Here is a 12,083-nt window from a genome sequence, read left to right on the forward strand (position 1 = left end):
ATCATTATTATTCATAGAATCATAAAATCACAGAATTGGAAGAGACGTTATGGGCGATCCAGTCCAATCCTCCTGGCAAGAAGCAGGAAAATTGCATTCAAAGCACCCCCAACAGATGGTCATCCAGCCTCTGCTTAAAAGCCTCCAAAGAAGGAGCCTCCACCACACTCCGGGGAAGAACCATAAAGTCCATGTGTTTTACTCTAAAAGGTCTGGCTTCTCTACAGTGGTGTTTGCAAGCCATTCTCATGTTGTTGTATTAATATTAACATTTGGATAACAAAATACATACAAAGGCACTCACATGGGCCCTGAACATTAAGGGAAGGAATTTTTAGGCCTTACCAGCTTTGGCCACTTCTTGAACAGGAACATCAAGTTCTTGAGACATGTAGCCCAAAACAGAGAAGATGGCAAAGCCAGCTAAGATACTGGTGATGGCATTACCCACAGTGACTATAAACGTATCCCTGCAAAACAACAACAACAACAACAACAACAACAACAGCAGCAGCAGCAGCAAAATTAGGATCCTTGGAATGCAAAAAAAGGTATTTGATATTTGAGAAACTGTAGAATGCATAACAGAGAAAATCTAAGGAGGTGTGAAATAACATTCAATGATGCCACCCATCTTTTAAGATTATATTTCTATACTAGTTAAGAGTGAAAGTTAAATTTCCCTAAGCAAAGTACATTTTATTTAGTAACAGTGTAGAATGTTAGTTAGGCTACCTGCATTTGGCACTGTTATTTATCATTTTTAGTTATATATACTAAAATATAGAGCTCTTCTAGATTGGTCCAATAAAATGAATTGTTTTTTAACAGCTTCTAGATTTTTGCTGGATTTTAGCAGTTGTTGGCACTTCCATGCCCTCTCACTCTATTCCTTTTACGGGGTAGGAACTGTTTTTAGCAATTTCTTGAGTTTGCAAAAATAAACAATCCAGATTGACTGTAAAGTCCCAGATTTTGTTTCTTTTCTTTCCAGTTTTTATACTAGGTCAAAATTAACCAATCTGAAGAGTTGGTATAAAAAAAACCCTGATTCCAAGAGCTTGCAGAAAATATTTTGGAGTAAACAAAACATATATGGTTCTTCAGAACAATATCAGAAAGAACAAGATCAAATCTGGCACTTTCTAGTCTTTTTAATCAGTGAAGATATGCCTTTAGATTAAGAGGACAAATTTTCATTTCTCTGACTTTTATTTCTTTGTAAGGTTTTTAATACAAATTTGCCATTTTACTGATGCACTATATCACTATTAACTCTAACAAAAATTAAAAGAAAGGAGAAAAGAAGGACATATATATTAAAATTAAAAAGAAATCTACTTGAGGAAGAGAAAATTTGCTTGCAACTGGTGTCAGAAATTGCTAGAAGATAGTCCAGGATAACAGAAATGTCATTTGGATTATTTTTTTTAAAAAAAAAAAGCTCATTGAAAAGCACAGCTACAAATAGAGCAATTAAAGCCAATTAAAACTCTTTCAACACATTCACCTATCTAGAGGAGTCTTCTAATAATAGCTACTTTCTTGTCACTCAACTGACAAGGATTAGACTATACAGAAAGTATTGTGGAGGGTAAATCTACATTAGCTGCTAAATCTTACATAGATGTGCCTGGCTGAATCTGCAGTGATGCTGGCATGATGTCCACATGGTACCTTTAGGCTGAAACCACATCAGCCTCACATCAACCTCAAACTCTGTTTCACTGACCCTGCTCCCAGCCAGACACAGAGTCCTATGCAAATACAGTAGGACCTGTCTAATGGCATTGACCTGTGGGATCCTTCAGAGATTCCAGTAAACTCTGTAGCATCCCCAATGTTGTCTGCAATGTGGCAAAGCTGGTTTAATCCAGGAAAACCCATGCTACTCAACAGAAGTTCTTGAGGACAGCCAGGAGCCAATTCAAGGTGAGTCTGGGGACCTCATCACATTAAGTCACACAATGTGAGTGACAGCGGGAGGATTCACCAGGCAGTGTAGCAAATCTGATGGGCAGTGGAAGAATCCCCACAGTGCCTGAAGTGCTGCCTTCCCCGTCACAGAGGGGAAAGTGCCACTGCTTCCCCTTGCACTCGCCCCATTGCTGGAAACAAGAACAGAGGAAGCCTCACAGGTTCTCATTGCTCTGTCGTACAATGCTTTCAGCACAGTTCAGGGATAGAGCTTTGCCATAAGTAGCTCAACATTCTTTGATGGGATCCAGCGGGCTCTATCCCCAAACTCTGCTGAAAGCATAATAGAACGAGTAAATTTACCCGTGTGATGAAATCCTTAGTATTTTTGCCAGTGTAAACTTGCCCATAGACTGTGAATAAGTACTGATTTTATAATCCTGTTTTAAAATCCTTGCTTCTCTCTCTGCTTTCCTCCCTTCCATTATTACTAGGTACAAAATCAATGTTCTTTATTTCACAAAATCTATATCCCTATTTGTTTGTTATTCTACTTTAGCTTACCACATCCATGATTCTATCTTTTAAATTGTCAAAATTAATATCCACCCACATTCCCAGAATAGTATAGTCTGTCCTGGGAAAGGAGGTGACTCCAAGAATGTAGGAAGTAGACAGATATTAATAGCTACACCCTTCTATGTGTTTTAGCTTCATGAGGCATTACAATAAAAATTGTACCTGTAAATATTCTGGTGGAAGGTGTTGTATGATGCAAAGGTGAGAAGTCCCCCAAATCCCACCCCAAGAGAGTAGAAGATCTGCAAAGCTGCTTCAATCCACACCTGGAGAGGAAAAAAACAAAGAGGGAAGGAGTAAGAAAAACAAACATAATGGAAAAAAAATAAAACAAAATTGTGGAAGTAAATCAAAATGCTGAAAGGTTCAGAGTATGCTTTGAAAATAAAATAGATCCAAGCTTTCTGTAATGCTTTCTTGAATACATAATATGAAAATACTGACTTGAACTGGGTATATGAAGAACATTGTAGCTACAAGTTGAATATGCCTTATCCAAAATGCTTAGAACCAGAATTTTTTAAGATTGTGGATTTTGTTCTGATTTTGGAATGCCTTCATTTGCATATACTTACGTAATGGGATATCTTGGAGATGCAACCCAAGTCTAAACATTAAATTCATTTGTTTCATGTATATCTTAAACACATAGCTTGAAGATAATTTTATTTTATATAAAATATTTTAAATACTTTTGTGCTTGAAACAATGTTTATGTACACTGACCATTCAAATGCAAAAGGGTTACAATCTAAAGCAGTGGTTCCCAATCCATGGGCCATGGCCCAGCAGTGGGTTACAAGAATGAAAATCCGGTCCAGGAAGCTTCATCCTCTTTATTATTTTATTTTATTTTTCCACTCCTTTCTGCAGAGCTGACCAGCCCCAACCAAACTGAATCTAAAGTTGACCAAAAACTGATTAGTTACCTTTTTGGTACTAATGTTGGAGAGTAGTCCCTGGTCAAAGAAGTCCCTGGTGAAGTGGTCCCTGGTCAAAGTGGTTTCTGGTCAAGTGGGCCCTGGTCAAAAAAAGGTTGGGAACCTCTTATCTGCACTGACCACATACCCTGAAGTTGGCCAGGGAATTTTGGGGAGCAAACTGCCACATTTATTGGTGATTTGGGAACTTTTACTAGTTTGGGGCAAAAAAACTCCCAGAAGAACATTGGGGGATCTTAGATTTTGGGAGGCTTCAGAAGCCACACTTAGGTGTCCAAGGGCTACATGCACTCATGTATTCACATTTGTTTTGGTAGTGTTGTTTTAACTATACAAATGTTGCCATTAGTACAGTATATGTTACAAGGATGGTTCAAAAATCCTTTTCTTGAATAAATCTTTAAAAATCCACCTGCATTTTCTGCAAGGACTGCTCTAACAGTATGAACAGTAGGGGAGGCAATTAAAACCAGCTTGACCTATAACCGTTCTTACAGATCAGAGTTTTTTCTTATGCGCAGCTTGAGGTGTCTCCTGCTGCCCACACCTGTCAGAAATATGATGCTCCCTCACATTCCACAGTCAAAATGACTGTGTGTCATTAGCATCCTCCTCCAGTAAAAGGATACAAAATAGATCTCACCTTGGGAGACAGCAGCAGGTCAAACTGAGGTGTAAGATAGAATTTGATTCCTAACCAGGCTCCTTCCAGGGTCACGCCACGAATTAGGAGCATAATCAGGATGAGGTAAGGAAATGTGGCAGTGAAATACACAACCTGCAAGAAGGCAGAGGAATATGATTTAACGAAACCACTATAATTTTTCATATTCATAAAATATGTGGAAGGTTGCTGTTTCAAAGCTGCAAACATTCAAGATAATGTACTTTGTGGTAAGTTAACTTTGTGAAATCTAGTCCTGTATGTGGTAGTGGTGGTGACAAGGAAAAATCATTTGCTTTCTTCTGTATGGTAGTAACAGGTCCAGATATATTGGCAGTCCTGTCATGTCACATCTTGGCCTGCTCCTCTTCAGGTTAAACATAGCCTCTTCTTTCAACCTGTCCTCACATAGGTTGGCTCCCATACCACCAAGTTACCCTCCTCTAAATGGCCTTTTCTTTTGCAAAGTGCAGTGCCCATAAGTATTCAATTTGATGCTTTTGCCAAAATCCTGAGAATCTTGGGTTTGTGGTTTTTTTAAAGTATTTAAAGGAATGCTTTTAGATTTTATATCTGCAAACAAAAAACAAACAAATGTGTCTGTTAACTTTATTTATATCCTTCCACCATCTCCCAGAGGGATTCGAGGCACAAAACACTCAAAGTGTGACACAAAATACAAAATACAACAAGTGCAAAACAAAACATAGGCAATAAACTATCAACACAGTATCATAAATTCACAGTACCCCCTGTTAAAAACAATAAAATAGAGCAATTGTTGAAGATAAAACAGCAGTATTCAACCTCAGAATTGTAAAGCGCTAAAAAGAGTCTAATGGTCCTTGTATGTATTATAAGAGAGTCTAAACATGATTGAAGGCTTGTCGGAAAAGCCAGGTCTTTAATTGTGTGCGGAAAGTTTGGAGCGTAAGGGCTAGCCTGATCTCCCTTGGGAGGGCATTCCAGAGCCGGGGGGGGGGGGGGCTCTCTCTCGTCCCCACCAACCACACTTGAGACAGAGGTGGGACTAAGAGAAGGGCCTTCCCCGGTAAATCTTAAACCCTGTGCCGGTTCATAGAAATAGATGTGGTCTCGAAGATAGGTTGGAGCCAAAGCATAAAGGGCTTTATAGTTAATAACCTGTACTTTGAATTGGGCCTGGAAACTCTTAGGCAGCCAGTGGAGCTGCTTTAATAGGGGCATGGTGTGCTCCCTATAACCAGCTCCACTTTGTAATCTGGCCACTGACCTTTGCACTAACTGCAGTTTCCGAGCCATCTTCAAAGGCAGCCCCACGTAGATATCTGTACAATTAATTCTGAGGTGGGATTTTAGTCACTAGTCACTGAATCTGAATTGAATAGACAAAAAGGCGTGGGCCTTAAAATCTGCCGGGGAGGCCCCTCTCACGCTCCCACCACCTTCTTGATGGTGGCCCCCCGGCTCTGGAACGCCCTCCCCAAAGAGATTAGGCAAGCCACAACACCGCCCTCTTTCCTCAAGGAACTGAAAACCTGGTGGTTCTGGGAGGTCTTTGAGCAAGATTAGTTGGCTGTTCAACATGTTCATCTTGCTCTACAGACTATCCACCCCCGGGTCCTATGATACACTGAAGTACTTTGCCTATCTTTTAATTGATTATGTCTACCTCGCAGCCCTGATTACTGCATTGGACTCCTTCATGTTGATTGGTACTGAAACTGTGTTCATTTTAGATTGAGCTGTTTTTACTGCTGTTTTATGATATTGTTTTTATTATGTTTGTTTGTTCATGCCATTGTATGTTGTTTTGACAACTGACTGTTTTGTACATGTTGGAAACTGCCCTGAGTCTTCTCAAGGACATGGAGCAGTAAATAAATAAATGATGATGATGATGATGATGATTATATTAAAAATAACAAAAATGTTGCCATGACACATTGTTACTTATTATATCCTATAATATGTAGTGTTAAGTTTCCTTCAGATTCTACATTATCATAGCTGATTCATATTTTCTGCACCAGCAGATAAATGAGTTTAGTTGTTTATTCCACAACAAACACAATACATTCTGTGCCTATCCACATCTTACCTTGCCAGATGATTTTACTCCCTTTAGGATACAGAGGTACACAATAACCCAGGCGAGGAGGAGACATAGACACAGATTCCAGCGAATTGCCCCAGGATCCCCAATCCCTGAGCTCTCTTGGATGTGCAGGACATAGCGACTAGGTCAAAAGGAAAACCATCAATAAACAAAAGCACTAACTCTCTAACAACACAAGGTTAACTCAGATTCACTGGAGCTATGGTAAGGCAACTAAGGGTAGCTTCAGATATGATCTTACACATACAGAAAATTATTTTACATTGCCTTTCATGACACAAATGTATAACCATAATTGTCACAGTGCACATTCATTTGGTCCCCGCTCACACTGTAAGTCAGCAGCCAAACACTGAGTCCAAGTATGTAATCATTTAGTGAAACGGATGCAACTGTTTGGATTTATCACTTATCTGGATCTATTAAAAGTTTTGTTTTTATCAGCAAAGTTTTAGATAAATTAATGGCAGGCAAAATAATCTTCTAAAGTGACCCAAATTTGTCCTCCATAGCATACTTACCTCCAGTACTCCTCACTTGGGCTGACAGTGTTAGAGAGGTTGAGAGGGACAGCACCATTCCCAGTACGCATGACATGGTGGTCCAAGCACAGGTCTGTGTTCCACCAATTGCCACAGTACTGCCAGGGCAAGTTATTTGTCAGTGAAGCAAAGAGGTAGAAGAGAACATAAGCAATGATCATGTTGTAGTAAATGGCCACTAAAGAGACAATCAGGATTGTGGCCATGCCAACACCTAATGGAAAGCAGAAACAAGGGAGATCAATATAACAGCAGCAGGCCTCGTGGCACTCCCTATGGACTTCATGTGACTCAAGGGAAATTTCAGCAACAGCAAACCAGAGACAGCTACATAGGCTCATATGCAGCCATTGGAGCAGAAAGATTTACAGTCGGCTCTCCATGTTTACAGGGTTAATTTTTGTGCATTTTATTATACATGGATTTGAATAATATGTTTTGCCTAAGAAGGTCTTCCAGTATGACATCTGATGGAAGTAGCAATGGATAACCCAGAGATTCCTAAAAAGGTGTTCTCTCAGTTAAAAAAAATATTCACAGTTTTCCCTCTTTCATAGAGTCCTGCATCCCTAAACCCCACAAGAGCGGAGAGCTTACTGTTGTTGTTTTAGCTACATGGTTAATTTATATTTATAACCATTTAATCAGAATCTTTACAATCTCCTGAATTCTTCTAGTCTAGTCTGTTTTGCTAGCAACTAATTTAAAAGCAAGTCGGTTACTGGTATATGAACACTGCAGCCATACCAAAGGTTTCCAGGTATCTCAGGCCCCATCTACACTGTCTTTATATCCCAGGATCTGATCCCAGATTATCTGCTTATCCCAGATTATATGGCAGTGAGGACTCATATAATCCAGTTCAAAGCAGATAACCTGGAATCAGATCCTGGGATATAAGGACAATGTAGAAGGGGCCTAAGTCAAAGCAGAGATTATGTCTCTGAAACTGTTATGATTGAGCCTCATGGCTCTGTTACTGGCAGACGTGGGCGTAAGACTCCTCAAGAGTCAGATACTCTCGAGGAGCGAGAAAGAAAGAGACTGCGAGATATCTTTGCAGCACCATCTGACGAAGAGTCTTTTGAGGGGTTTACAGAGAGAATGGAGGAGGGGCTGGTTAGCTCGGAGGAGGATGAGATGGATTGGACTCGGGTGAGGGAGGAATTGGGTGCCACTGGCAATGATGGGATGGAAGATGAATGGGGACCTTCAGGATTAGACCCATGGACAAGCTGGAGGGATGGGACGGGATCCACAGCTGGGGATGCTGTGGGGCGTAGTCAGAGGTGTTCCAGCTCTGATGAGGAAAGTGATGAGGAAACGCCCGGGTTAAGGAGGGCAGCTGATAGTGATGAGGATTTGTAACTGGCATAAAATGAGGCTTGGGAGCAATTGCAAATTGCGTTGGGCAAGGTAATCTGGACGAACGCTTGGGATCTGTGTGGGACGCTTTCCTGAAGACTGGTGTGTTTTCGTGTGCTGATACGTAAGTTGTTTTGGAATTTGGGGTCAGACGGCGGGAGGAATTGTGTGGGCTTTTGTTTGTGCAAACTTGTGCTTAATCTCATTAGCTTTGACCTTCCGTCGTCTTCTTGACGGACGCCATCTCCTGCTTTGGATTTCGGACTGAACTGACCACGGCTTGACTTCCCCCTACTCGGACTTGGTGAAAACTACAAACATCTGCTTCTGGCTTGAACTACGGAAAGGAACTGGGTCTACTCTACTGCTTCAATCCTCGGCTGATCTGTGTGTATTGGAAATCTTGCCTGCTGTGTGGAGGAGTGACTCAAGTTACTCAAAGCACAGTGCTGGCAGCAGAGAGGAATCTGCTGCCAATTAATTGCATTCTTTTGAACACTTTGTTCCCCGGCTTCTGTTTTGTTTATCCCCAGGCTGAAGCAAGCTGTTTTGTTTTTACCCGGATTAAACTCCGGTTTAATCCGGTTTATCTTTTGAACGTTTTTCCTTGCCCCTTTTTGCTTTTAAAGGCTAATACTGCCTGGCCCTTGCATTTTACGGGCATTTTGAGTTCTGTTATCCAATAAACTCTGTTATCTTTGATCTTGTGGCGTTCTGTCTTTGACAGAAACTGCGTGGAAAACCGCAAGCATAAGTAATTAAAAGTGCCGATTTTAGTTGCCTTCAAAATACATTGAAACATAGAATTACTTTGAAAAGTTTCTAAGAAACTAAAATGGGGGAGGAGCACCACAGATATATTGCAGTTATTAATTATTTTTGAAAATGAACGTCTGAAACTATACTGTTCCTCTCATTAATTCCTTTGCTTATACTGCCAAGGAATACATCTTTCTTGGTTTCATATTGCATGAACAGTAGCAATGATGGCTGGGTGCTTTAGCACAGCCAGCCCTGATTTTCTACACCTTAGAAAATCAAAGGGAGATGTAAGAAATACCCCAAAATCTAGCATAGCACTGTATCATGAGCACACACCTTTAAAGAGTGGGCTTATCTTCCAAACAGCAAGAGGGCCCAGGCTTGAGAACTGGCCCAGTGACAGCTCCATGAAGAAGATGGGAATACCACATATAGCCAACATGATAAAATAGGGAACAAGGAATGCTCCTGTAGGATATAAACACATGACACATGAGACAGTGGCTTTGACCAGAAACTGAGGAAACATTGAAAAAAGATAGAATTAAATGCAGAACTTTTAACACAGATGGATATTCTATTTATAAACTTGCTTTATCCCCATTACTTGGGTTTTGGGGCTGCAATATAGAAATCGGATCTGTAGTTTTAAAACCAACAATGTATCAGGGAATGAAAGGTAGCTTCTCCTACTCATTTATCTTCCATGCTCTGCTTTTTGCCTGCCTGCCTACTCTAGTTGTGCAGCAAGTATGGGAGGCATTGGAAAAGAAAAAAGACAGGAAAGACATGTTGTTCTCTGACAACTGGAGTAGGCTCATACAATATCAGTCTACTGACAGAATTGCATCCATCAGCCTTTACATCACTAGGGCTGTTGTCACTCAGTGGAGTAACTCATGTTGTCACCCCCATGAACCTCCTCCCATAACAGACTATACCACAATACAGCATTACCCCCCTTATTTACAAATCTGATAGTCATCGTTTCCCATATCCATGCTGCAGAAACAGCCCTCCTTTCAAAATGTTTGTGGGCCTCTTGATGTCTTCCAGTGTGGTTCTATGGTATGCATCTGATGTAAGTATAGTCAAAATATAGGGTACACTATAATCAGTGGTTTCAGGTATCTATGGGTGAGGTGTACATCTTGAATGTATCTCCTGTAGATATAGGGGTCATACTGTATTGTAGCTAAAATACCAGAAAACTTGACAAACTCAACCATTATTTTAAAAACATTAAAATGACTGTGATCTTATTGCGTGTGCTGGCAAAACCACATGATTCAAAGCATCCTTGTAACTGGATAATAGTAACACCTTTGACCAGAGTGCATGAACATAAGAAGTTACAAACAGTAAATTAGCAGAGAGTTTTAACCTTGTAGGTATAAAGATACTGTACATGTAATCTAGACAGATTCTTGATGATCTTGTTAAACATGTTGGGATCAGAAAGTTTTGTCAACTTGTTGCATTTCACCCAAAGATCTGCCTTAAGATCTAAACTAATCCTCTTTCAATTTTTGCCCTCAGTGATTTGAGAAGTTTATCAGGGTGTCTGTGATACAAAAAAGAATGCATTGTATGTCCCAATTTAGCATTCTGACTGCTGGATTTTAAAATAAATTTTTTCATTATTTTTCAAATGTGGAGTTTTGGTAGTGTTTTACTTCTTCTATAGGAAACAAACATCCTTCTTTGTCAAAGACAAGCTTCTCTCCCCCCATTTTTAAATCAATGAAGAGAGAGGATTTTATAAGCTATTTGAAAAACTAAATTCCGTCAGGAAATAATACCTTATTGTATTAGCAAAGTATTCCTGGAGGTTTAAAGTGAGTAAATGGTTAAAATCTTGTTGTTGACAATTTTGTCCAAGATGGCATCTCCAGGGGGTGCTGCCCTTTTACATCCTGTATTCCTGCAAGCTGTATGATATAATGACTCAAGAGGATGCTTGCCACCTACTGATTCACCAGCATTGCTCTTGGAAACATACAAGGCACTTGGCAGCATTGTGTCGAGCATCAAACTGGAGTCTGCTCAAGAGTAAATAATTCACCTTTTACAAAAAAAATTCCCTCCGTGCTTCTATGGGCCTCACCAGAAGGCCCTTCCAAAGCTGGGAGGCACCAGAGGAAATTGTGGGGCAGTGTCACACTGCGTTCCCTATCTGTCGAGGGTTGTCAGAAGTTGTGATATTCCTTCCCACAATGTTTCCCTGCTTGCTCTTTCCCTCCTCTGGTTGTCTTGTATGGGGAGTCGGGTGTACACCCAACTCCTTTGGGCTCTGTTTCTCTGTGCTGCCGAAAGTAGTCCTGCATCATATGGCAGGCTCTAGAGGACTCTGTGCCGGCAGCTTGCCAGTAGCAGAGAAGAGGGCAGAAGACACTTCTCGGCCTCAATGTAATGAGGTCTTTAGTCCTATAATTCCTCACAAACCAATCTCATAGCATTCTCAGCTTAGGTTATCATAAGGAACACCCATCATTTTCACTCCCATAACCACAGTGAAAATTTTCAAATTTGTTGTGATGACAATTACACAATTGATGTAGTGGAAGAATGATTTTGACTATTCATTAAATATTGGAAGCACCTATCCCTTGTCATGTGTAGCGTCATGTGTGAAAGGGAGAAGAGTAAAGGAGTGAGAGAAAATACAGTTAAAGCACAACAATAACAAACATATTTACATAACACTAAGGTTGCTAAGTGTCTCTTACTATCTGGGGTGCCCCTTGTATGAAGGCCAGTAAGATTATCCCTTACAGGACTGGCAGGTGTTTCTTATTATGTCCCTCTATTTGAGGGCTGGAAAGCTTTTCCTTTTATACAGATGCCAAAATCCCCCCAACATACAGTATAATCCATGGGCTTGGAACCTAAGTTTTTACCTACCCACATCTAGGCCCTCTCTAGGATTTTGTCCTCCAGGTGATGTTTTGCTTTCACCAAAAGCTACTATAGGGTTACATAGGCAAATTTATAGAGAGGATACCTTCATAGGAACTCCCTAGGTCCTACAGTGCAAGTCTTTGGTAACATCTGGTGGAGGCATATTATAAAATTGCCATTGAAAATTCCTATTTTGTGTGCTTCTTTCAATACAATACATTGGCATCATGACTTTCCCTCTCCATACCATGTTCTCTGGGCAGCATCCCAGCATTTTGACAGGGTGCTTGCTTTATGGAGCCCTACCGGAAGTA

The 12,083-nt window shown here is 40.5% G+C and overlaps 1 protein-coding gene across 4 annotated transcripts in view; it reads right to left on the bottom strand.

Annotated features, from left to right (window-relative positions):
* The window catches only part of slc6a7 (solute carrier family 6 member 7), a 40,567-nt gene that overhangs the window by 12,872 nt on the left and 15,612 nt on the right, over nucleotides 1-12,083 (bottom strand). For all 4 annotated transcript variants that reach the window (XM_008104830.3, XM_016991494.2, XM_016991495.2 and 1 more), the window contains 6 exons: nucleotides 9,205-9,336; nucleotides 6,721-6,955; nucleotides 6,182-6,320; nucleotides 4,081-4,215; nucleotides 2,659-2,762; nucleotides 346-470 (listed from right to left, as the gene is read on the bottom strand). In XM_008104830.3, coding sequence (XP_008103037.1) covers nucleotides 346-470; nucleotides 2,659-2,762; nucleotides 4,081-4,215; nucleotides 6,182-6,320; nucleotides 6,721-6,955; nucleotides 9,205-9,336 — 870 coding nt within the window. The remainder of the gene's footprint in view (nucleotides 1-345; nucleotides 471-2,658; nucleotides 2,763-4,080; nucleotides 4,216-6,181; nucleotides 6,321-6,720; nucleotides 6,956-9,204; nucleotides 9,337-12,083) is intronic.

Source organism: Anolis carolinensis, chromosome 2 (assembly GCF_035594765.1).
Source record: "Anolis carolinensis isolate JA03-04 chromosome 2, rAnoCar3.1.pri, whole genome shotgun sequence".
Taxonomy (NCBI): Eukaryota; Metazoa; Chordata; class Lepidosauria; order Squamata; family Dactyloidae; genus Anolis; species Anolis carolinensis.